Here is a 26691-nt window from a genome sequence, read left to right as displayed (position 1 = left end):
AAACCACACTGCCATGTGTGTACCTATGCAACAATCTTGCATGTTCTTCACATGTACCCCAAAACCTAAAATGCAATTAAAAAAACCCATAACCCCCTGCTTCCTGTGAATGTTCAGTTAGTTGGAACCAAGGTCTTTGCAGAGATGGTAGGAGGAGGTAATATAGGCTACGGCGAGTCCTAATCCCATGATTGGTGTTCTGATAAGAGGAATATTTGGACACAGACACACAGGGAGAACATTCCATAAGGATGGAGACAGAGATTGGGGTGACGCCCCCTGGCCTAGGGCTGCTGGCAACCTCTAGAAGCTAGGAGAGGAACATGGGACTGGTTCTTCCTCAGAGCTTCCAAAGGGAACTAATGCTGCTCAGCCCTTGATCTCAGATTTCTAGTCCCCAGAACTGTGAGATAATGCATCTGTTTTTTAAATTTTGAGACAGTTTCACTCTTGTTGCCCAAGCTGGAGTGCAATGGCACGATCTCGGCTCACTGCAACCTCCACCTCCCAGGTTTAAGTGATTCTCCTGCCTCAGCCTCCCCAGTAGCTGAGATTACAGGTGCCTGCCATAATCCCCGCCTAATTTTTTATATTTTTAGTTGGTCAGGCTGGTCTCGAACTCCTGACCTCAGGTGATCCACCCTGCTCAGTCTCCCAAAGTCCTGGGATTACAGGCATGAGCCACTGTGCCTGGGCGCACATCTGTTGTTTTAAGCCACCCAGTTTGTGGAAAATTCTGAAGACAGCACTAGCAAATCAATACAAAGAACTGTGTATTAATGCCTCTTAAACACACTCTAGAATCAAACGCATGCATTTATCATCCGAACAGGGCAGAAAAAAAAAAAGTACTGTCTCAGGTAGGTCCCGGGACTCCTTTTCCTTGAGATGTAGCAGAGCTTTTTTGGCGGGGGGAAGGGGAGACAGAATCTCACTCTGTCACCAGGCTGGAGTGCAGTTGCATGATCTTGGCTCACTGCAACCTCTATCTCTTGGGTTCAAGGGATTCTTCTGCTTCAGTCTCCCAAGTAGCTGGGATTACAGGCGCCTGCCACCGTGCCCTGCTAATTTTTGTATTTTTAGTAGAGACAGGGTTTTGCCATGTTGGCCAGGCTGGTCTTGAACTCCTGACCTCAGGTGATCCGCCTGCCTTGGCCTCCCAAAGTGCTGAGATTATAGGTGTGAGGCACCATCCCGGCCCCAGAGCCTTTTGTTAAAGCGCAACTGGCCCATGTGTGTCTACAGCAGAGGGCTTGTCGGGGAAGCTCCTGACGGAATTTTCACTTCGCTCAGCAGATCCTGGCTCCCACCCCAGGCTTCTTGGGATTGCTGCATTTTGCAGCACTTGATTCCTCTGGGACAGAAAGATGCTGGGAGGAAGGGAGGACTCTGGATCCCAAGCAGCCTGCAGGGCTTTTCATTTCCTGTTTCTCTAATCTCATCACATTCTTGACATGTTCCCTAGGCAGCTACTTTTGCTTTGAGACTTTCTTAACCCTTCAAGTCCCTCTATCCCTCGTTCCTACATCAAGCCCGGAGCCCACCCTGTTGGCCAGGGCACTGAGCTTCCTACGCAGGTCGGCTTCCCCATTTCCCTCCTGAAACCCATATTTCATGTCTCTTGTCCGTGTGCCTCATCCTCTCTCCTGGAAGCCAAGGCCATGGCTGATGCCTTGTTGGAGGCAGGGGTCTGCAGGCGGACACTGAATGGACCAGCACCCATCACTGGCCTCCGCTGAGCCTGGGTCCCCTGTCACCAGGGCAGGTCTGGTCAGCTTGATTTTCAGTCTCTGAATGTTGCCTCTTTTTCCACCCAGCTGTTAGTCTGGAGGGCATTTTACTCAAGGTCAGACCCTCTCCTGGTGCTAGAGCAAGGGACAGAAAAGATGCAAATGGAGCAAATGTTAAGCTAAAGGGTGAAACTGGGCTTTACTGAAATTCTGGGTTCACTGGGTACCAGATATCTATGCTGTGGTAGACTGAAACATGGCCCCCCAAAAGACATCCTAATTCCTGGAGCCTGTGAGTGTTACCTTCTATGGAAACAGGGTCTTTGCAGGTATGATTAAATTAAGAATCTTAAAATGTGGGGATTATCCCAGACTATCCAGGGGGGCCCTAAATACAACCCCATGTATCCTTAGAAGAGAGACACAGGCCGGGCGCAGGGGGTGGCTCACACCTGTAATCCCAGCACTTTGGGAGGCTGAGGCAGGTGGATCACTGTAGGTCTGGAGTTTGAGACCAGCCTGGCCAACATGATGAAACCTCGACTCTGCTATAAATACAAAAATTAGCCAGGTATGGTGGCAGGTGCCTGTAATTGCAGCTACTCGGGAGGCTGAGGCAGGAGAATTGCTTCAACTCAAGAGGTAGAGGTTGCAGTGAGCTTTGATCGCACCACAGTACTCCAGCCTGGGTGGCAAGAGGGAGACTCTATCTCAATAAAAAAAAAGAGACAGGAGGAGCTATGCATGCACCACACATACACACGGAGACAGTGATGTGACCAGAGGCAGAGTTTGAAATGCTGTGGCCACAACCCAAGGGAGGCTGGCAGCTGGAGGAGGGAAAGAACAGATTCTTCCCTGCAGCCTCCATGAGGGGTGCAGCCTTGCTAATGCCTTGATTTCAGTCCAGTCATATTTATTTTGGATTTCTGACCTCCAGAACTGTGAAAAAATAAACTTCTATTGTTTTAAGCCATGAAATCTGTGGTAATTGTTACAGTAGCCACAATAAATTAATATGCATGCCATTTTCTTTTTTTTTTTTTTTTGAGACGGAGTTTTGCTCTTGTTGCCCAGGCTGGAGTGCAATGGTGCAAACTTGGCCCACCACAACATCCGCCTTCCGGGTTCAAACGATTCTCCTGCCTCAGCCCCCCGAGTAGCTGGGATTACAGGCATAAGCCACCATGCCTGGCTAATTTTGTATTTTTAGTAGAGATGAGGTTTCACCATGTTGGTTGGGCTAGTCTCAAACTCCTGACCTCACGTAATCCACCCGCCTTGGCCCCCCAAAGTGCTGGGATTGCAGGCGTGAGCCGCCTCGTGCCTGGCCTATTCTTGTTGTTTACGTCTAAGATGAACAGTTGACCAGACCCAAGGGGGACTGCCAGGAGGTGTCTGCTAAGAGCCTGTCTCGGGAACTCAGCTGTGAAATGGAGAGTGCATTCAGCTCTTTCTCTTACCACAAGGAAATCTCTGACACCAGATAGTTAGCATTTTACCTGTATGCTCTGTATCATCAACTATAAGGCAAGGACTATTCTCATTTACAAAAATCTGCAGTGTAACACAGCAATCTGGTAGGTGCTTAATATAAGCTTCAAGGTCATAATTTGTTTCAGGAAATTATGAAGCATTCCAGAAGCTTCCACTGCCTTCAGCTTCATGATATCAATGCATCATTTTTAAAAACTTAAGACTGTTGACCAAGGCCTCTTTTTTTCCTCTATCCAAACCCAGAAATTAATCAGCTGTGCATTTTAATATCCACATTTCATTACCGCCAAATGAGAAAGAAAATCTGCCTGCCAATTAGCACAGAATTGAAACAAGTTGTTTTTAATTTTTTGAAAATGAAAACTTGGAACCAGTGCCAGATGATTTGCAGTAGCAGGTGTGATTAATCATTCATTTATTCTATTTCTCCCTCCCATGACAATCACAATGTACTTTGATTTGGAGGGTGCCCGTGCCCTGGCATCTCTTAGGCTCTTGACAGAAGCTAATTAAGCATTAGTTTGGAAAAGGGCAACTTGTCCATTGGAGTTCATACTCGGAAAGGAGACAAATGCAGTTTGAAAATTTGCATAGCACACAATATGAGTTCAGCCAGACAACCACAAACGGAATCAGTTTATAAAGCAAATACCAACTGGCAAGAAAACTAGAATCTCATCTTCTCAAATGAAGAATGGGATATTCTTCATGTGCCCTTCAGGATTTATCTAAGGAGGGACAGGCTCAATTTTAACATCTCTTTCGCCTCCTTCAAGGCTTACGGTTCCAGACCCTTACATTTTAGGCTACAGAGTTGGGGAAACTCCGTGATAGAGAAGGGAATTTGAAAATCATTTATTCTGTTACAGGCCGGGTGTGGTGGCTCATGCCTGTAATACCAGCACTTTGAGAGGCCAAGGCAGGTGGATCACTTGAGGTCAGGGGTTTGAGGCCAGCCTGGCCAACACGGTGAAACCTCGTCTCTACTGAAAATACAAAAATTAACGGGGCATGGTGGTGCATGTCTGTAATCCCAGCTACTTGGGAGGCTGAGGCATGAGAATCGCTTGAACCCAGGAGGCGGGGGCTGCAGTGAGCAGAGATTGTGCCACTGCACTCCAGCCTGGGTGACAGCAAGATTCTGTCTCAAAGAAAAAAAAAAGTTTAGTCTGTTACAGCAAATGCATCCAGTGTTTTGTTACTGTTTTGTTTTTCTGATGCAAGGAGGACTTCAGAATGTCTCTGTGGAGCTGGATTTTGGGCGTTTGAACTTACATTTTTTTAAAGTTTAATCTGATTCAGCAAATGCTCCTTGAGCTCCTGCTCTGAGAGATACATGAATGAAGACACAGCGCTTCCTCCCTCCCCTCACCATGGGGGAGACAGACAGGTACACAATGGTGACATACCTGTTAGTGCGATATGTAAGCCAGCGTCTGGAGTGCTTCTTAGGGAAGAACATCCTTCGGCCTAGACTTAAAGGGTGACTCAACATTTGCCGGGCAGATGGCAAGGAGGGACATTCCATCCTTAGAGACAGCGTCGCCTGGTGTGTTCTGCATCTCGAGGCAGAGGAAATAAGCGTGGGTTGGGAGGATGAGACCAGAGGGGGAAGCCAGGTCACGAAGGGTCTTTTAAACCATACTCAGGAGTCTGGAATTAATCCTAAAAGTCAGAGCAGGCAAGCCTGGCTGCACATTATTACAATCACCTGGGACATTTTGAAAAACAATGACAGCTGAAACCTCAGCCCTGACCAATTAAGTCATTCTTTGTGGGGGTGGAGCCTGGGTGTGAATTTTTTTTTTTTTTTTTTTAATGTCTCAGGTGATTCGAATGCTCACCAGAGCTGAGAACCACAGCCCTAGCTAAGAGGTCTGCAAAGTTTTTCTCTAAAGGACCTGAAAGTATTTTCAGCTTTGTCAGCGATAGGGTCTCTCTTGCAACTACGCAACCCTGCCATTTTGTGGGAAAGCAGATCAGACGATATGTAAATGCATGAGCATGGCCATACTAAAAATAAACTTCTCTTAAAAGACAGGCAGGGTTATAGTTTGCCAACCCCTACTCTAGATGATGGGATGCCATTAAGAATTTAAGAAGTGGCCGGGCTTGGTGGCTCACGCCTGTAATCCCAGCATTTTGGGAGGCCAAGGCGGGCAGATCACCTGAGGTTGGGAGTTTGAGACTAACATTAGCCGGGCATGGTGGCAGGTGCCTGTAATCCCAGCTATTCAGGAGGCTGAGGCAGGAGAATCGCTTGAACCCGGGAGGCGAAGGTTGCAGCGAGCTGAGATCACGCCATTGCACTCCAGAGTGGGCAACAAGAGCGAAACTCTGTCTCAAAAAAAAAAAGTATATTTATTAAAAATTTTTTACAGTTTATTACATAAATAATACATGAATTTGTTCACACTGTAAAGGAATCTAAATAATGCAGGGAAAGCTCAAGGCCTTTTTATCATCTCATTCAAATTCCTAGATGGTAAGTGTTATCAATGAGGTGTAAATTTTTTCTAGAAATTTCTCCTTGCTCTTTTTGGTATGTACTAGAGAGATATAATTTTGTTTTATAAGCTTAAAAAATATATTTATTAAAGATGGTGGCCTTAGCAGTGAGTGGCGCTGTGGCGCTGTATAGAAATACCAGTCAGCCAATTGCTTTTGTGGGAAAAATGCCTTGCACCGTGGCATTGAGTCAGCTGAGAGAACACTTTCCACAGTTTGGTCATATGAGAAAGTGTATTGCACCTTTTGACAAGGAGGCTGGTTTTGACCGAGATTTGGATTGGGTTCAGTTTTCTTCAGAAGAACTTCAGAATGCACTACAACAGGAAAATCATATTAGAAATGGAGAGACGCTTCAGGTTCAAGCTCAAAGGCCAAAAGTTTTGCGAAGATCTGATGAAGATTTTTGAGACTGACAGCCTATTAAATCAAGTTAACATAACTGAGAAAAAATACGTATATATCGAGTCCAGGAGTTCGAGACCAGCCTGGGCAACACAGTGAGACCCTGTCTATACAAAAAATAAACAAAATTAGCTGGGTGTAGTGGTGTATGCCTGTAGTCCTAGCTACTCAGGAGGCTGAGGTGGAAGGATTTCTTGAGCCTGGGAGGTCAAGGCTGTAGTAAGCTGAGATTGTACCACTGCACTCCAGCCTAGGTGATGGAGTAATACCCTGTCTTAAAATATATATATATATATACACACACACACACACACACACACACACACACATACATATATTCACATACATATACACACACATACTCATAATAAAATATATAATTATATATATATATATTTAAGACAAGGTATTACTCTGTCACCCAGACTCTCTGAGAGTGTGTGTGTGTGTGTGTGTGTGTGTGTGTGTGTATTTAAGACAGGGTGTTTCGGGGCTGGGCGTGGTGGCTCACACCTGTAATCCCAGCACTTTGGGAGGTTGAGGCAGGTGGATCACGAGGTCAAGAGATCGAGACCATCTTGGCAACATGGTGAAACCCCGTCTCTACTAAAAATACAAAAAATTAACTGGGCACGGTGGCGCATGCCTGTAATCCCAGCTACTCAGGAGGCTGAGGCAGGAGAATTGCCTGAACCCAGGAGGTGGAGGTTGCGGTGAGCTGAGATCATGCCATTGCACTCCAGCTTGGGTAACAAGAGCGAAACTCTGTCTCAAAAAAAAAAAAAAAAAAAAAAAGACAGGGTATTTCTCTCTCTCTCTCTCTCTCTCTCTATATATATATATATATATTCACTCTTTCTATATATATAGAGAGAGATATAGAGAGAGTGTGAATATATATATATAGAATATGTTTATATTGTATATGTGTGTGTCTATATATATATGTATTTATGTATTTCTTTTTTTTGTGACAGAGTCTCATTCTGTCACCTAGGCTGGAGTGCAGTGGCATGATCTCGGCTCACTGCAACCTCGGCCTCCCGGGTTAAGTGATTCCCCTGCCTCAGCCTCCTGGGTAGCTGGGACTACAGGTGCGTGCCACCACACTCGGCTAATTTTTTTTTTGGTATTTTTAGTAGAGAGGAGTTTCACCATTTTAGCCAGGATGATCTCGATCTCCTGACCTTGTGATCTGCTTGCCTCGGCCTTCCAAAGTGCTGGGATTACAGGCGTGAGCCACTGTGCCTGGCATAGGTATTCCTTAAACTTGCCTTTTCCCCTACATAATAATATGTCTTGGAGTATTTCCACAGCAGCAAATATATATCTCTTTTTAGTTTTTGCATAGCATAATAAAATATGAACGATGAAAACCCCCGTAGCTCATTTAATAATTTTCTGAGAGAGGTTGAACTATTTGGAATTGCCAACGTTAAACTGTTTTATTCTACAAAATGGCATTTTCAAATGGTTCAGCCTCATACTCTGTGCCCGATTTTTGGCCATTACAAGCATTACTGCCACAAGCATCTTGCAGTGTGTGCTCATGTGTGTATCCCTGGGGCAGATTCTGAGACATTGACCTGCTGGGTAATAGTACCTAGCAGTTAGAAAGGAGTTTTTGGTTAAACCCCAGACACTGACTCTGGCAAACTTCAACATAAAGGAAAGCTATTGGCAGAGTATAGGGCAGCTCAGAGGAGGGAGAGACAGGCCAGCGACCTGCTTCCTGATGGATGGGTGGGGCCCAAGCTTGGCTTTGGGCCCTGTCTCACTCCACTAAAGTCCTGCCAGAGGGTTGACCTTGTGTCACAGTGATGGGGAGTGAGGCTGGCCGTGGCTTCCAGGGACCCCTTTGGCTTCTATAACAGAGGACAGAGCACCTTGATTTTTTGGTCAAGATTGTACACAGTTGGGGAGTGGTAATTCTCTAAAAGAAAATCTAGTTGCTCACTAAGGAGAGAAAATGGCTTCCAGGAGATCAAAAAAATGTCTTCAGGCAATGTGTTGTGGCTCATGCCTGTAATCCCAGCACTTTGGGAGGCTGAGACAGGTGGATTGCTTGAGCTCAGGAGTTCAAGGCCAGCCTGAGCTACCCAGTAAAATCTCGTTTCTATCAAAAAAAAACAAAAAAACAAAAAAACAAAAAAAAAACATTTCTTCATATTCTTATTGTTTTAGTTCATTTTCTGCTGCTATAACAGAATATCACAGACTGGGTAATTTATAAAGAAAAGAGATTTATTTTCTCACAGTTCTGGAGGCTGGGAAGTGTAAGAGCATGGTGTTGGCGTCTGGTAAGGGACTTCGTGCTGTGTTGTCCCACAGTGGTAGGTGGAAGGGTAAACAAGAGAGAAAGCATAAGGGACCAGGCTTGCTTTTATAATAACCCACATTCTACGCAAGTGACCCAGTCCTGCAATAATGACACTAATCCATTATTAGGTCTCTTGTTAGGCCTGATGAGCTTTTATTGGGCGTCAGCTTCCAATACTGGTCCACTGGGGATTCAGTTTCCAACATGTGAATTTTGGGGGAGACATTCAAACCATGACACTCACCAACACTTAATTGTATTAATCTTTAAAATTCTAACCAATAAAATAAGTACAAAAGAGTGACTCGCTCCAGCATGTCAGAACAGAACTGGGCAAGCTCCAAACCCTGGTGCATGCCATTTCTTATTTGGAAACCCTCCTGACCTTCTCCTGACTAGCTTCCTCTCATTTCTTGTCTTCTTCCTCATCTTGTTTCCCCTTATCTATACAGGACATTTCCAAGTTTTTAGCCAATCGGGTCAAACATAGAATGTGAGGTCCCGTTCTGGCCAGTGGAAACTGGACACAGCAGTAGGGCGATTGCATCAGGTTATGAAAGCTATAAATGTCCCTGTCTCCTTTGTTCAGGGGTGCTCTCATGGCAAGACTGCACCCTTCCTTGCAGGAAGTAAACTAGCCTTGCCGAGTGAAAAAAAAAAAGAAAAGAAGAAAGAAAAGAGTTGTATCTAATTGTTGTTCACTGGTGAGGCTGAACAGCTTTCTTATATTTGTTAGTCAGCTGGATTTCCTTTTCCAAGAGTTTCCTGTTCACATCTTTTGTGGATTTTAAATCAGTTTCTGTGACTTTTAAAAAATGTTTGCTTTGTGCCAGGTGTGGTGGCTCATGCCTATAATCCCAGCACTTTGGGATGCCAAGGTGGGCAGATCACAGTCAGGAGTTTGAGACCAGCCTGGCCAACGTGGTGAAACCTCCTCTGCTAAAAATATAAAATTAGCTGGATGTGGTGGTGCACACCTGTAATCCCAGCAACTTGGGAGGCTGAGGCAGGAGAATTGCTTGAACCTGGGAAACAGGTTGCAGTGAGCTGAGATCAGGCCACTGCACTCCAGCCTGGGCAACAAAGCAAGACTCTGCCTCAGAAAAAGAATGTTTGCTTTGTAAGAGTTCTTTGTATGTTCTGAATGCAATTCTTAATCTAAGTTATAAATATGGTGACTGTGTTCTCGCCTTACCTTTTAACTACATTCATAGCGTCTTGAAGAGGTTAAAGGAGGGGAGGGACATGGTCAATCTTGTGATTCAGCTCAGCCTAGAAGATCACTGATGGCTATAAATGGCCAAGTTGGATGCCAGCTCTAAGGTTCTGAGTATGGTCAGAGACAAGGAGACTCACAGTCATTGGAAGGAAAATGGGAGGATCAGTAATTCTCATTCCAGCAAAAACCTGGAATAATGAAAACCTATGGGAAAGAGGTCACTGAGAACCAGCACCCACTGGGTGAGTCCAAGTGGCCTGACACAGTGGAACCTGCCGCAGAAGAGGCGAGGGCTCCCGTTAAAAGCCGATTAACTCAGTGAACTCAGTAAGTACTGTTTTCAAGTTAGGGGCAGGAAGTTTCCTAAATAACATATTTCTTTTTTTTTTTTTTTTTGAGATGGAGTCTCACTCTCTCTCTCAGGCTTGAGTGCAGTGGTGCGATCATGGCTCACTGCTGCCGTGACCCCTACCCCGCCCCCGCCGGCTGTGATCTGAGGTGGGCAGATCACCTGAGGTCAGGAGTTCAAGGTCAGCCTGGCCAACATGGTGAAACCCCATCTCTGCTAAAAATACAAAAATTAGCCGGGTGTGGTAGCAGGCGCCTGTAATCCCAGCTAATCAGGAGGCTGAGGCAGGAGAATCACTTGAACCCGGGAGGCAGATATTGCAGTGAGCCGAGATCGCGCCATTGTACTCCAGCCTGGGGAAGAAGAATAAAACTTTGTCTCAAAAAAAAAAAAAAAAAAAAAAGACAAACTGGGTCTCACAAGAATGAAGTTGCTGATAAAATGATGACTTAGCAAGAGCTGCTCTCTCTTTCCAGAAAGACTTGTCTTTACCAAAACAATCCTGGAGACATTAAAGAAAGAAGAGAGGGCTGGGCATGGTGGCTCACACTTGTAATCCCAGAAACCTAGTCTCTACTAAACATACGAAAAGCAGCTAGGTGTGGTGGTGCACACCTAGAGTCTCAGCTACTCAGGAGGCTGAGATGGGAGGATCACTTAAGGCTGGGAGGTTGAGGCTGCAGTGATCCCTGATCACACCACTGCACTCCAGCCTGGGTAACAGAATGAGACCCTATCTAAAAAAAAAAAATTGAAAGAAAGAAAGAATAGAGAAGCACTTATTAAGAAACTGATGTCAGGATGTCAGACTGGGCTCAGTGGTTCACACCTGTAATCCTAGCACTTTGGGAGGTTGAGGCAGGTGGATCACGTGATGTTAGGAGTTCAAGACCAGCTTGGCCAACATGTTGAAATCATGTTTCTACTAGAAATACAAAAATTAGCCAGATATGGTGTTGCATGCCTTTAGTCCTAGCTACTCGAGAAGCTGAGACTTGAGAGTTGCTTGAATCCAGAGGCAGAGGTTGCAGTGAGCCGAGATCGTGCCACTGTGCTCCAGCCTGGGTGACAGAGTGAGACTCCCCCCAACAACAAAACAAAACAAAAAAGCTGTTGTCAAAACTGTGAGAAGCCTCTAGGGTCCCGAAGGCTGGCTGTCACCTAGTGTGTGTGTGTGTGTGTGTGTGTCTGTGTGTGTGTGTCTGTGTCTGTGTGTGTCTCTGTGTGTGCATTTGCATGTATGTGCAAGTGTCACTGCCTACACAGTGGTTCTCAAAGTGGTTCCTAATCAGCAGCATCCTTATCACATGAGAATTTGATAAAACACAAGCTCAGGTGCACGTTAGACCTACTGAGTCAGACACTCTGGCAGTGGGGCCCAGCAATCTATGTTTTACCAAGTGCCCAGCGACACTGATGCATACCAGCGTATGAAAACCACAGGACACCATTGCCCTGAGAAGGAAATCCACAGCAGCAGCCAGGGTAGCCTCTGTCTGAAGCATTCACGGCCGGACGGGGCTCTGAGCCCACCCTCCTGGCCCTTCTCCCGCCTCCCAGGTGTTAGGGGCAGACCAATATTCCTGGGCATTCACTCATTCATCCTCTGCCCTCTTCCCTAAGAAGCTGGGGGAACACAGTTGCAGGAGATTATGTCTTCTCAGTGCTGCTTCTTTCAAATAATTTGAGGGAAAATTCCAGACTGAGGGAGTTGCTTGGTAGGGCTGGGATTGCCACTGATTCCCTGTGCCAGGGTTTTCTGCTCTGAGCGTCGTGCTTTCTTCTTTACGCTCTCTAAGTTTCCAAGGCAGCACGCACTCTGGGGGTTGGGCTGTCACACGTTCTTATGCATGCTTATACTTTGCACTTCACCAAACAAACAGTGTAAGACTGCACAAGCCAAAACACCCCAATCCTGAGGAACAGACACATGAAAGACGGACATTGGATTGAATACACATGTGTACTATGTGAAGTTGAATGATTGGAACAGGTGAGTCATCAAGGAATTAAAAGAAGCACAATAAATATAATCAGAGATAAGGAAGAATATGACTGATATGAAGCATGAAAAAACAATCATAAAAAGTCAAGAGGAACAGTTAAAACGAACACACTAGATGGGCTAGATAGTAAGATGGATGGAGGCCAAGAAAAATTAGTGAGCTGGAGGAACAGTTTGAAGATCTCTCCAAACAGTGCAGGAAAGGATAAAGAGATGCAAAGGTAAAAGAAAAACCAAAGGATATTGAGGCTACAAGTGCCAACAGTTGGATAATAGAAACCAAAAGGAGAAACGTAACAAAGCAAATGGAAGGAAGGGAATATTTGAATACACAATGACAACACTTTCTCTGGAATTAAAGGAAGATTAAACATATCAGATTGAAAGGTTTACAGTACACTAAAACAATAAAGAAAATTTATTTGTTTTTTGAGTACATGTCAGTAGAGCTAAAATTAAGAACATTAAAAGCAATGAGGAAATTCTAAAAACTTCTGGAGAGAATGACAATCAGATTGACATCTGGCTTCAAAATGACAGAAGAAAAGCTAAAAGAGACGCCTTCTATGTATGGAAACTAAATATTACATCGCCAGCTCTTAAAGTAAAATTTCGATGCCACAAAAGAAAGAGCACTTGAAAATACATCCTCTCAGCAAGGGAGTTTAGAAGGGTGTGGGGTGCACTGGCGGAGCAATGATGGCTGCCACACGCTTGCGGGGAAGTGGTACTTATGCCTGACGGGGTTGTCCCTACTGCTGTGTCGACTCTTATTGGCTAGGGTTAGACCACACAAGCTAGACTAATCCTGATTGGCTATTTTAAAAAGAGCAGAGTTCCCGAGCTGGAGTGGCAGGGTGGATGTTTCGGTGGGAATGATGGTTACGGGCGTGTCAGAGCAGGTAGCCAGGGGTGATCAGATGACCGGGATGAGTCAGGATGGGGGAGAGGGAACAGATGTGAACTACTGATTAGAAAGTTGTTTACTGGAATCACAAGGAAGTTAAACTTTAAAATAGAGAATTAAAGAATAAGAGAGCTAAACATACTGACATACTGATTCTTTGAAGAGAAACTTGGGGTTCACTATAATACAGCTAACTCTTTGTAAAAAAAAAAGAAAGTGTACTGGAAAGTTGTGTGTACACCCACACACACTTAGAGGTGAACGATACTGAAGACACTAGAAGTCAAAATTTAGGTGCAGATATAGCAGTACTTAGAGGGAAATTCCTAGCTCTCAATACATGTTACAAAAGACACAAGAAAGGTTGAAAACATGAGCTAAGCACTTAACTGAATAAATTTAAAAAAGACAAACAGATCAATCTCAAAGAAACAATAAGGACATCATAAAAATAAGATCAGACCAGCCTGATCAACATGGTGAAACCCTATCTCTGCTAAAAATACAAAAATTAGCTGGGCATGGTGGTGGGAGCCTGTAATCCCAGCTACTCAGGAGGCTGAGGCAGGAGAATGGCTTGAACCCAGGAGGTGGAGGTTGCCAACAGTGAGCCAAGATGGTGCCAGCCTGGGCGACAGAGCAAAACTCCGTCTCAAAAAAAAAAAAAAAAAAAAACGTCAGAAATCAATGAGACAGAAAAGAAACAAACCCATAAAGAATACCAAGATTAGCAAAACCAAAAGCTGATTGTTAGAGTCCTCAAGCAATAGTGAAGGACAAGTGAGAAAAGATACACATAAAAACTGCAGAATGAAAAAGGAGTAAATATAGATACAACAAAGAATCAAAAAGAGGAAATGAATATCTGGAAAGCAAAACAAAATGAATATGAGTAACTTAAAAGTTTTTTGAATGATTCAAAAGGAAATAGAAAAATGGAAGACTATTAAGGGTTTAAAAAAAATTGAAATTAAGACCTTCCTTCTCATGGAATAACAGACTATGGCGGTTACACAGGTCCATTCTACCCAACTTCTTACAATATATAATCCCAGTTGTTCTAGAAAACTTCAGAAATGTGAAAGTTGCCTATCTCACTTTTCTTTTTTAAACATTTTTATTTTAAATAATTATAGATTCACAGAAAGTTGCAAGAATAGTTCAGAGATGTAGTAGTTGTACTCATGGGATTTTAATTTATGGAAGTGACTTAGCATCTCCACTGAAAGGTCTATACCATTGGAAGATTATTTTTATTACTTGCACTTCCTGGAAGGAGGGGCCCACCATGCCACGCAGAGCCACCTGTGGAAGCATATAGGTCACTGCCTTTGTTGGGGTTTCTGCAGGGAAACCAGGCAGAGCAGGGTGAACAGAGCAGGACTGGCTGGTTTGAATAATGTGGTGGGCTTTGGGTAACATGGGTGATCTCAGGTTGTATGGCACCTGGCCCTGGGGTGCTTTAGGGCAGAGGAACGTCGACTTGGTGTGTGAGAGTTTGATAAAGGCGACAGTTGGGGTCATGGGCTCTGGACTGATTCGTTTGCATGAGCCTTTGCTGCTTCTAAGAATTGGGTAGCCATGGGAGGGTCAGTCCCTTCTGTCGGTGAGGCCACAGATAGCAGAGCTTGACAAATATAGAAAATAAGAAAATGTAGTTAGTACAATTGAGTGATGAATGAGTGAGTGCCAAATAGACAAAAACAAAATCTATGAAAACAAAGAAGGGTTTCACGTGTCTTTCATCCAGTTTCCACCAATTGTGTCAAACATAATTATAGTATGATCTCAGCTCACTGCAACCTCTGCCTCCTAGGCTCAAACAATCCAACTTCAGCCTCCTGAGTATCTGGGACTATAGGCATATACCACCATACTTGGCAATTTTTTTTTTTTTTCTTTTTTTGCATTGTAGAGACAGGATTTCACCATGTTGTCCCAGCTGGTCTTGAAGTCCTGAACTTGAGTGATCTTCCTGTCTTGGCTTCCCAGAGTGTTTGAATTATGGGCGTGAGCCACCTCGCCTGACCTATAGCACAATATTTTTTAAAAGGAAATTGACGTTGAAATAATCTATGCATATAGTTCTATGTCATTATGGCGTGTGTAGATTTACGTAAGCCACACTCCAACCAAGATTCAGAACAATTTCATCACTAGGAAGTTCTCCTTTGTGCTTTCCCTTTACAGCCATATACAACCCACTTCTCTCAATGTCACTAACCCTGGCAACCAATAATCATTACACTGTTCGTGAAAGCAAAAAAGTGTGAAAGTTCCCCAACTCACTTTGTAAATTTGATTATAACTTTAATTCCAAAACTACAAGAGGAAAAAAGAAGTGGTATAAGGATTAGAGAGGGAAATAAAACTGCAGAACTAATAAGAAAGTTCAGCAAATTCACCAAATACCAGAACAAATTATAAAAATCCATAGCATGTTTCCATACCAGCAACAATCAATTAGAAAATGTAAATTGAAAATGAAATAAAAGGAAAATGGCCAACTCTATTCTATTTAGGAGTTGTTTTATGCCATCTGTTTTAAGTTTACCAAGGGGAAAAAAAAGTAAAATTATAAGGATACAAAGAGATTTGCATAAATAGCATGATTTCCAATGATGGCTTTGTATAAAAATAATGTCAATTCTCCCCCAACATTAATGTGTAAATTCAAAGCAATTTTAAGTCAATAGTCTAGTTGGATGTTTTGAGAAACTCAAGTTTACTAACTTTTAACTTTTAGTTAGTAAACTAAGTTTTAGTTAGTCAATTAAACTTTTAGTTAGTAAACTAAAACTTTTAGTAAGTAGTTACTATCTTTTAGGTAGTAAACTGAAGTTTACTAACTTTTTCTGAAATTTGTGTACATGATGGTCTACAACTAAGAAGCTCCACTTTCAAAAAAAAAGACTAAAAGCAGAATACCTGATATACTACAAATCCATGATAATAAAAACCATATGGTTCCAGTGCTAGAATCAGGGCTGGCTCCGTGGCATGCAGCTCCTGCAGTCACACAGGGACCTACTCTTAAAAGAGCCTCATGCTTGGCTGAAGTGTGATTTGCTGTCATCATCTTCAAATTCTTAACCATGTTTAAACAAGCGGCCCTGCATTGTTATTCTGCGTTGGCCCTGCACGCTCTGTAGTCAGTGTCATCTCAAATAAACAAAGTAAACCAGAGAGTTCAGAGGCAGATCTATGTATATATGAGAACTGGATATAAGAAGAAAGTTGCTCCACAAATCCATGATGAAAGGGAAAACTATTTTTTTGCGAGGGGACAGAGTCGTCTCCCCCTGTCCCCCAGGCTGGAGTGCAGTGGTGTGATCTCACTGCAACCTCTGTCTCCTGGGTTCAAGTGATTCTCCTGCCTCAGCCTCCCAAGTAGCTGGGATTACAGGCATGCGCCACCATGCTCAGCTAATTTTTTGTATCTTTAGTAGAGATGGGGTTTCACCATGTTGGCCAGGCTGTTCTCGAACTCCTGACCTCGTGATCCACCTGCCTCAGCCTCCCAAAGTGCTGGGATCACAGACGTGAGCCACTGTGCCCAGCCAGGAAAACTATTTAGAGGTGGTTTTGGGATAACTGGCCCACCTTTTGGAGGGGGAAAAAGAATGCACCATGACTCAGATGGATTAAAGACCTAAATAAAGTAGAACTATAAAGACAGTAGGAGGTAATATTAGAAAATCCTTTTGTGACCTATGAATGGGGAAGAATTTCTTAGGAAAACACCAAAAGCATAACTGATAAGCAAAATATTGGTGGATTTCATGATACCAAAAGTATGGGTTTCTGTTCAATGAAAGACACCATGGAAAAGTCAACTGACAGATAACTGCCTGAGAGTAGATACTTTCAATGACTCAGAATCAATGTATAGAATAGTAAGCAGCTCTGGCAAATCAAAAAGAAAAAAAAATCTATAAAAAGTGGGCAAAGGACACACACAGGTTCAGAAGAGAACACTTAAATGGCTGACTAATCAATAAAAATACCCTGGCTCCTTTGTAATTAGATACATGAAAATTAAACCAGTAATTACATATCATTTTGTATCCATTAACTGCCAAAAATTAAAAAGCTAAACAGTACAAAAAAAAAAAAGAGCCAGCATCTCTGGGAAATATAGTTTGAAGGAGTCTCTCTAGCGAGCAATCTGCCTGGATTATCACAGACTGAGTACTTCTGTGCCTTATCATTCAGCAATTCCACGCACAGGTAGAATCTGACCTCCATCTTCTCATTGTTCTATAAAGGGATATGCATGAAAAGTTATCACCGTGTGTTTCTGTGGGTTGGAGTCATCTATCCATCTATCATTTGGGGAATAGTTAAGTCAAAGGTGGTGATGGATTATTATACAGAAGTTAGTGGCCCTGGACTAGATATACATCAAATTGTAAAAATGTAGCATTGTGTGACATACATAGAAACAGAAGGAGAGTGGAAGCACAAAACCATTCATACATATGGCAAATACACATACACAAAACAAGAACACCTACAAATGAGAGGATACATAGCACACACATATCAAGTGAGGGGAATTTCAGAAAGGAAAAGGAAGAGATGAAGAAAGATGAAAGGAAACAACATTTTTAAATGAAGAAATAAAGGGCATAAATAAGCGTAAGCAAACAAAAAAAAACTTCACAGGACCAGGGCTGAAAATACCATCAACTGTGGAGTTCATCACTCCAGTCTTCTGCTCCTAAGGTTAAATGAAAAAAGAAAAAAATTAACTCTCTCTAAAGTAAGGTCCCACAAAACTGGATGAAATTTTTAAAAAATATGAGTATTTTCTCTTGTGTTTATGTGGAGGAGAAATAAAAGCTACCAAATTTTAGTTATGCTTTTCACTCCCCAGAAAGCATTTATTTTTTAAAAGAAATCAAACTCTTCATCTTTTCCAGCGACTGTTAGCAGACAACATAATAGCATGAAAATTCACATCATTGTTCTCCCAGCATGATGAAAGGGGCTATGAATGCAAAACATGGGCTCAAAGAGTAGTATCTGACTAGATCTATTTCTCTTCTTTTTTCAGTCATACATGTTTGAAAGATTCAGAAGGCAGAGCTGAGTACCTATCAATTATTTAAAAGTGACTCCAGAAAGCTAATTTTGTAAACTTCTCTTGCTTTGCAATTCAGTGTATGACTCTCTGGGGAAGCTTGGGAGCAACATTCTTAATGGAAACGTGGACAGACTGGGATCATACAGTGAGTGTCTTTCCACCCGTGCTCCCAAGGGGAACTTCCGAGGGCAGTACTGCAAGCTTCATATACTGCAGGTGAGTGCCGGGGACTTGCATGCTTGCTCTTCAAGGACAAGTGAATGTCATGATACAGAACAAATTACAACTCCATTGATTCCTTTTCTTAATTAAAAAAAAAATGATGTTTTGCAAAACATAAAAACTCAATTTTAAATACTTGGCAGAAACCTGCTTAGCATCTTGAGTGTGGGACACTGAAAGAGACTCTTGCTCACAAACCACATAGGTCTTGAGATATTCCTCCTACCACATTGTATGGGGCAAGACCTCTGGACAACTTTCATGGGGAACCCAAGGTCAAACCCTGGCCAGCAGCTTCTATGGCTTCAAATGCTATAGCTCTCTTTTTGAGAGCTATTTTGAGTTTGCTTGGTAGCTCTCTTCTGCTCTTCTCTGCTGGGGTCCAATAGGGACTCTCCTCTACTTCAGGTTTTGAGGGGTCTTATCATTTTCCCAGACCAAATCCCCACTCTGTATCTTTGCTGTCAGGGAACCACATCATTGCTTGGTACAAGGTGGATCAAGTCAAGGAGCTTAAAATGCACTCCTGACTCATCAACAGCTTTTAGAATACCAGAGACAGTGTGGACTTTCCATTACCCTTAACCCTTTTCCCAGAAACAGAGCTCTAAACATGAATTTGGGGTTATCCTAGCAGACGGGCCATGACTTTTATGAAAACATTATTAAATCAATTGACCAAGTTTGCAGGGCTATCTTCAAAGCATGTTAATCATTTTATTGCTCAGTAAAAAAAAAACAAACAAAAAACTAGGTACAGTATAGCCTGTTATTAAACACAAAGGTAAACTTTATGTGTATCACATAGTACTCAAATAAAATTAGATTACGAGTTGGCTAATAACTATTGTGTAAAGTAACAAGAAGAAATCTAAGCTCTCTGATATTAATGCTATAAAATGATCTTAGAATGGTGCGCCGTGGAGACAGGGAGATGATCGCCTAGCTCCATTTGTCCTGCTAAGGGTTGGGATAATGATTGCTTGCGGGATTAATCAGTGCATACAAATGTCATTTTCAAAGCAGATTAATGGTTTTGATATTGGAGCAAAAGGTCGGGCCTACACAATCCTCTAAATTATGTGTTCAGAAGAATCACCCCAGAAATTTTTATTTATAATTTGATGTTTTCTTTATTGGAACAGGCATTCTAGTTATTGGCTTGATGTGTTAATAAAATCTTTATTTGATACAATGTGTCCTGCCACTGAGAAATGGCAACTTGGAAATTGTATTGAAAATTACAGGAGACGCAACTCTTAATGACTTCTAATATTGAAGAGAGAGGCACGGGGGCAGGTTATCCAAAACTAGTGGTTGCTTTTTAAAGAATCAACTACACTAAGCCTTGGGGCATTAAAACAATATATGTGTGCATCTGATGCTCTGGAAGTTCACTTGAACCACTCAGCAATGGACAAGTCATCTTTTAAGAAGTTAGAACACTTTTCTTCTTCTTCTTCTTCTTTTTTGAGATGGAGTCTTGCTCTGTCACCAGGCTGGAGTGCAGTGGTGTGATCTTGCCTCACTGCACCTCTGCCTCCTGGGTTTGAGCAATTCTCCTGCCTCAGCCTCCCAAGTAGCTGGGACTATGGTGTGTACCACCACGTCCAGCTAATTTTTGTATTTTTAGTAGAGATGGGGTTTTACTGTGTTGGCCAGGATGGTCTTGATCTCTTCACCTCGTGATCCACCCGCCTCGGCCTCCCAAAGTGCTGGGATTACAGGCATGAGCCACTGTGCCCGGCCACTTTTCTTTCAACATCCTTCTCTCACCACTCCCAGTCTGATTATTTAGCAGCAAACTTACTTGGGATGATCATGCATATGTGCTGTGGATGCTAAAATGAAAGAACGTGTGGCGTTGTGTTTCCCAGGATGGGGCTGACTACAGTGTGGGCGTGTGTGTCCCTGATTCTTGTGCTGAAGAGGATGTGACTCTGATGTCTCAGCTGGGTAGGTACAAAAGAGTGTCCAGTGAAACTATCATGTCAGCTTAATGTTGGAAAAACCCCAGGTCCTTAGAACCAAGAAAGGTAATTCCTTCAGGATTGAACCAACCTTTCATTGTGCTCAATCCAATAAACTGAGCATTATGGAGGTTGGAGGAGTTCAGGGGTGAAGATGGTGGAATAGTAATGGAGTAGGTAGGGAGGAAGACAATAAGGAAGAGATAGAGCTGAATCTTTAACACAAAATATAAAGTTAAACCATCTTTCCTCGCCCACAGCTGCTTGGTTAGGCTGAAGAAAGGAGGTGGGTGGTGTCTGGTTTCCCTGTTATGAGTGTTCTGAGGCCTGGCCATGTGTGGCAATCTGCCACCTGCCATATCCAGAGGCCATTCTGACGAGGCCTGTGTGCAGTCAACGTGTTGTAACGGATTAGTGTTAAGAGCCCAGCATTTGGTTCTGGTTGTCACCTCCCAGACGTATGATCCTGGCCAATCACTTAATCTCCCCAAGTTCAATCTCTTCCTCTGTACAGTGAAGGGTGGCTCTGCCTGGCTCTCTCTATGGCCTTCTAATCACTTCTCCCTTAGCTATGCAGAAGGAATACACTTTAGTCTCCACAGAAGCCGACTTCACTTCCTCTGTCTTTCAGAGTTTTCAAAGCAAGAGTTTTAAGCTTAGATTTTTGCCACTAGTGTCTTTTATATTTATTCTGGTCATCCGGAGAAGAACTAACACATAATAAAGTTATACATTATTAAGAGTTCTCCTTTAAAGTCTTGATATTGCAGCTGCTTGGCAAACCCTTAAACGGTCCTCTGCACGTGTGACGATTCCTATCGCTTTGGGTATCTATCTAGCCAGATATTTCATGTGCTGTTTAAAAAAGCAATAAATTGTTACAAATCAAATTCAAATTTCAATTCTTGTTGGATAAGCCATAAATATCCTAGAAACAAAGATAAATGTGTAGTTATTATTAAATTAGCATTTCAAGTGAGTGACTCTGTAAGTCCACTTAGTTAATAGTCCTTATTATTTAAGAGATTCGTCAATTAGCCTAATTTTTCAGACTAATGCTAAGCTTTCTAGCCAGAGTTGACATTAGAATAAAATAAAATATTAGAGATAAATGCCATTGATAAAAAGATTTTTTGAAAAAGTAGCATTCAAAGAGAAACAAGATGGAGATTCTCTTTGAGGAATCAGAAAAAGAAAATGGTCTGGTTGTTGTGAGCTGAGCTGACATGGGTGGATGGATTAGGGGAATTTAGTCTTTGCTGCCCAGGCATTTTTCCAGCTCTGGCACAGAGGCAGCAGATAGAAATTGGAGGTCTTTGCCCAGGGTAAAAGGTCCCCATCTGGAAAGGATTTGTCAGCTATTCCTTAAAGCTTTTTGATGGAGTTGCCAATATTCCTCTACAGATGTGAGACAACCAGCTCAGCAGTACCAGGTGGAAGCTGTTTGCACGGACTGCACTCACCCAGAGGAGGAGAGCAGGGAGGGCTGGTCTTAGATAGGCCAAGAGAACATGCCCCAGTTCTGCAGAGGGAGAGCAAGATCCTGGAAGGGCAGGACAAAACTGCTTTTGGCCAAAGGCTAGGGCAAAACACTGCACAGTTGTTGTCACGGAATGTTATAAAATTTCACCCAACAGACTTCACGTGAGTTCCTAAGAATAAAAATATGTAACACCAGAATGCTGGGAGCCTGGATCAAACTTGGATGTGGTGATTCCGAAACCCAATTTATGGGATATTTTTCTAAAAATCCAGAGAGGGATTTTGGTGTCACTAATAGTCCTTTCCTAGTGTTGCTGTAACAAGTGACCACAAACTGGGTGGCTTAGAACGACAGACATTCATTCTCTCAGTTCTTGAGGCTAAACATCCTAAGTCACGGCATTGATGAGGTTGGTTCCTTTTGGAGGCTCTGAGTGGGAGCTGGTTCCTTGCCCCTCTCCGCGCACCTGGTGGTTGACGGCCCTTCCTGGCACTCCTTGGCTTGTAGCTGCATAATTCCAACCTCTACCTCCGCCCACATGTGGAATTCTTCCCTGTGTGTCCAAACTTCCCTCTTGTAAGGACACCAGTCATATTGGATTTAGGGCCCACCGTAACCTCATCTTAAAGTTGATTACCTCTACAAAGGCTCTATTTCCAAATAAGGTCACATTTGCAGGTATTGGGGCTTAGGACTTGAACCTTTTTGGGGGACACAGTTCAACCCAAAAGACCACCTAATACCTACTTCCTAGTCTGGCTAGTTTATCTGAGTTTCCTTTAACACGACAGGGAGTTGGGCTGATGGGGACTCACAGCCCCTTAGCTCAGAGCCTTGCTCTTAGACCATGCTTGACAAATGTTTGATAATCCTGCTGAAGTTTAATTGTGAGGCAGAGCTGATCTGTCTGGTCACAGGGACCACACAAGAGCTGAAAAAGAAGGGACTTGGGTGTTTTTGTTTTTGCTTTTGTTTTTCTTTTGAGACAGGGTCTTGCTCTGTCGCCCAGGCTGGAGTGCGGTGGTGCAATCATGGCTTATTACAGCTTCGATCTCCTGGGTCCAGGCAATCCTTCCATCTTAGCCTCTCAAATAGCTGAGATCAGGCATGCACCACCATTTTTAAATGTTTTGAAGAGATGGGGGTCTCCTTATGTTGACCAGGCTGGTCTCAAACTCCTGGAGTCAAGCAATCCTTCTGCCTCAACCTCCCAAAGTGCTGGGATTACAGGTGTGAGCCACTGCACCCAGCCTGGGGTTTGTTTTAAAGGTCTGTTTAACACTGAGTTGTGTCTGATTTTATCCAGACTATACATTATTAAGAGTTCTCCTTTAAACACCGAGGGCTGCATATTTCCATTCTTGGGGACTCACTCTAAGTCTGTCTCGCTGGAGACTTTATAACATTTTATGATGATCACACTGTCCCAGTTTGCAGTGGCCAAAGGCAAGGAGTTCTGAGCTGCTTAGAATCAACATTGAACAGTCCTTTACAACGAGCTTTAAACTATGTTCGTTCCTATGGTCTATGAGGCTAATTTCACCTTGCTTTGCCTATAAGAATCACTAGCCCCTTGGGAGGCCGAGGCGGGTGGATCACGAGGTCAAGAGATCGAGACCATCCTGGTCAACATGGTGAAACCCCGTCTCTACTAATACAAAAAATTAGCTGGGCACGGTGGCGCGTGCCTGTAATCCCAGCTACTCAGGAGGCTGAGGCAGGAGAATTGCCTGAACCCAGGAGGCGGAGATTGCGGTGAGCCGAGATCGCGCCATTGCGCTCCAGCCTGGGTATCAAGAGTGAAACTCCGTCTCAAAAAAAAAAAAAAAAAAAAAAAAAAAAAAAAAAAAGAATCACTAGATCACTAGCCCCACATAGCAGAACAATGGTGCTAGAACCACAGGGGAAGATTTTTCTCCTCCAACTCTCTCTTACAGATTTCCCGAGCACCAGTGGGGAAAATGGAACTCTTTTAATAGTAAGTCCTTGAATTACCCACAGAATTGCCTTTCTGGCTAAGAATTCAAAAGGAATCCAAAACATTTTACAGAATACCATTTTGTGTTCTCAATTCAGGAAATATTTATTGAGCAATTTTCTCTCTGGTCTTTGTATGAGACATCACCTGTATGTGCTGGGGAGATCAAAATGATTAGGAGTTACTCCTTTCAAAAAACGCACAATTTAGGGCCGGGCGCGGTGGCTCACGCCTGTAATCCCAACACTTTGGGAGGCTGAGGCGGGTGGATCAAGAGGTCAAGAGATCGAGACCATCCTGGTCAACATGGTGAAACCCCGTCTCTACTAAAAATACAAAAAATTAGCTGGGCATGGTGGCGTGTGCCTGTAATCCCAGCTACTCAGGAGGCTGAGGCAGAAGAATTGCCTGAACCCAGGAGGCGGAGGTTGCGGTGAGAGCCGAGATCGCGCCATTGCACTCCAGCCTGGGTAACAAGAGCGAAACTCCGTTTCAAAAAGAAAAAAAAAAGGTACATTTTAGTTAGGAAGAAAAGCGTGTACGCCTGAGCTATTAGGAAACACTGCTGGGAAAGAAATGTCCACTCTCACATCAAGTGCTGGGGCTGGGCGTACAAGTCGGAGGAGCAGAGCCCAGCATGGCAGAGGAAGAGTGAGGAATTTAGACAGGGCTTGAGCTGACCTGTCTAAAGAGTGAAGAGGTCAGGGTGGGGTGGGGTGAGAAGCTGCTGGAAAACAGATTCATCAGAGGTTTCCAATAAAGGTTTCATATTCTGCGTGTAGATCTGGAATCTAGCATAGCATAGACACCTAAGGCTGATGACTTAAGGCCGATTGGACGTCCTCTTGGCTTTGTTTACTATGGCAGGATTTAGAGCTGGGCTGTGGTTGATTGACAAAAAAACAACCAACCAAAACAGCCAAACCAAACCAAAACAAAAACGCCACTCAATTCCTTTAACATTAGAAATGGAACTTCCGAAGGGGACAGATGTGCTTGGGCTGAACAGGACATTTCGTTTTCAGTGGAAGAGTTTATTTTGGAAACCCAAATACTAACTCTGGGGAGCACTGGTTCAGAGCAAATGGAGTCGGATTATGAAAAATTTTTGCTGCCAGCTCTCCTGTGGGGATCTGCCATAACCTAGATCAAGCACCCCCACTCTTGGCCGGGGCTGAGGACACACAGATGACCCTTCCTTCTTGTATCTACCCTTACCATGCTACCATTAAGAATCAGAATTAATTACATACTATTAATCTTTCAGCAGCATTTTTGGATTTCAGAAACCTCGGGTCACAGACTCATAGGAATCTTGACTGTTAGAGATGGAAAAGGTATTAGAATCCATTGGTCCTGTATGTTTATTACAGCACTATGCACAATAGCAGAGACTTGGAACCAACCCAAATGCCCATCAATGATAGACTAGATAAAGAAAATGTGGCACATATATACCATGGAATACTATGCAGCCATAAAGAAGGATGAGTTCGTGTCCTTTGCAGGGACATGGATGAAGCTGGAAACCATCATTCTCAGCAAACTAACACAGGAACAGAAAACCAAACACCACATGTTCTCACTCATAAGTGGGAGTTGAACAATGAGAACACATGGACACAGGGAGGGGAACATCACACACTGGGGCCTGTTGGGGGTTGGGGGAAAGGGGAGGGAGAGCATTAGGACAAATACCTAATGTATGCGGGGCTTAAAACCTAGATGATGGGTTGATGGGTACAGCAAACCAACATGGCAGATGTATACCTATGTAACAAACCTGCGTGTTCTACACATGTAACCCAGAACTTAAAGTATAATAATAATAATAATAAAAGAATACATCATGTTCGAACCAGCCTTCACTGTTACACAGATGAGGAAATGAGACCCAGAGAGGTGCAGTGACTTGCTCAGGGTCACACAGCAAGCTAGCTCAAACTAGCTCCTGAATGCAAGACTAGGCAATGTGGTGTGTAAGATGAGGAACACCCAACATTTATTAAACTTACTGCCTGCCTTGCACTGTCCTAAGGGCTTTACAATAATTGCATCAGAGTTCTCATGACAGCTGTAGGAGCTAGGTACTATTACCATCCCCATTTAACAAGCAAGGAAAACCGTGTCCCCGTCGTTTGTGGAGATTTGGGAAGCACCATGGTCTTAATTCTAACCATGTCCTGGGATTCACAGCAGGAGCACCTGTGAACTTGTCAGAAGTGCAAAGTCAGGTTCCATCTCAAACCTCCTGGATTAGAAACTTGCAGGGAGGGAGGCAGAGAGCCAACAGGCCCTCCAGGTAGTTCTGAGTCTTGTAGAACCGGAGACGGCAGCGCTAGTCTTACCAGTAACATCTTCACACACAATTTCTTCCAGCGCTCATCGGCTGTGTCCTGACTTGCTGCTTCTTACTTTCAGTTGCAGATGGCATGTTTCCCCAGACTATGGGCTTCAATTGTATATTTCCATCTTATATTGCATTTCTCCCTCGGGGGTGGGGGGCTTGTTCACAAGTAGATTTGAGCCAGCAATGGTGCGTGTTTAGGCTTTTTGTTCCCAGTACCATGTGCTAAGAAAGGCTGGGAGAACAGACGGATTCAGGAGACCCCGGTTTACTTCCAGCTGGGCTAAGAGTTCCTCATTCTGTGAGTTTCCACATTTTTGTGCCCTGTTTCCCTCCAACTGTAAATCAGATACATTCAAAACCAACTGTCCCCCTTTATTTTATTTTATTTTTTGGAGACAGTCTCGCTCTGTGGCCAGACTGGAGTGCAGTGGCGTGATCTCAGCTCACTGCAACCTCTGCCTCCTGGGATCAAGAGATTCTTGTGCCTCAGCCTCCCTAGTAACTGGGACTACAGACATGCACCACCACACTGGGCTAATTTTTGTATTTTTAGTAGAGATGGGGTTTCACCATGCTGGCCAGGCTGGTTTCCAACTCCTGACCTCTAGTGATCCCCCCGCATTGGCCTCCCAAAGTCTAGGTACAGGCCTCTCAAAGTG

General features: G+C 43.5%; 1 protein-coding gene across 1 annotated transcript in view; it reads left to right on the top strand.

Annotated features, from left to right (window-relative positions):
* The window catches only part of LOC105712940 (O-acyltransferase like protein-like), a 79823-nt gene that overhangs the window by 8303 nt on the left and 44829 nt on the right, over positions 1-26691 (top strand). Inside the window, exons 2-3 of the mRNA XM_064378960.1 lie at positions 18106-18245; positions 20129-20207. Of these exons, the coding sequence (XP_064235030.1) occupies positions 18106-18245; positions 20129-20207 (219 nt within the window). The remainder of the gene's footprint in view (positions 1-18105; positions 18246-20128; positions 20208-26691) is intronic.

Source organism: Aotus nancymaae, unplaced genomic scaffold (genome assembly GCF_030222135.1).
Source record: "Aotus nancymaae isolate 86718 unplaced genomic scaffold, 86718_ANA_hifiasm-v0.15.2.pri h1tg000020l, whole genome shotgun sequence".
Lineage (NCBI taxonomy): Eukaryota > Metazoa > Chordata > Mammalia > Primates > Aotidae > Aotus > Aotus nancymaae.
Note: the sequence above shows the minus strand (reverse complement) of the source record. Positions and strands in the feature narration are given on the sequence as shown.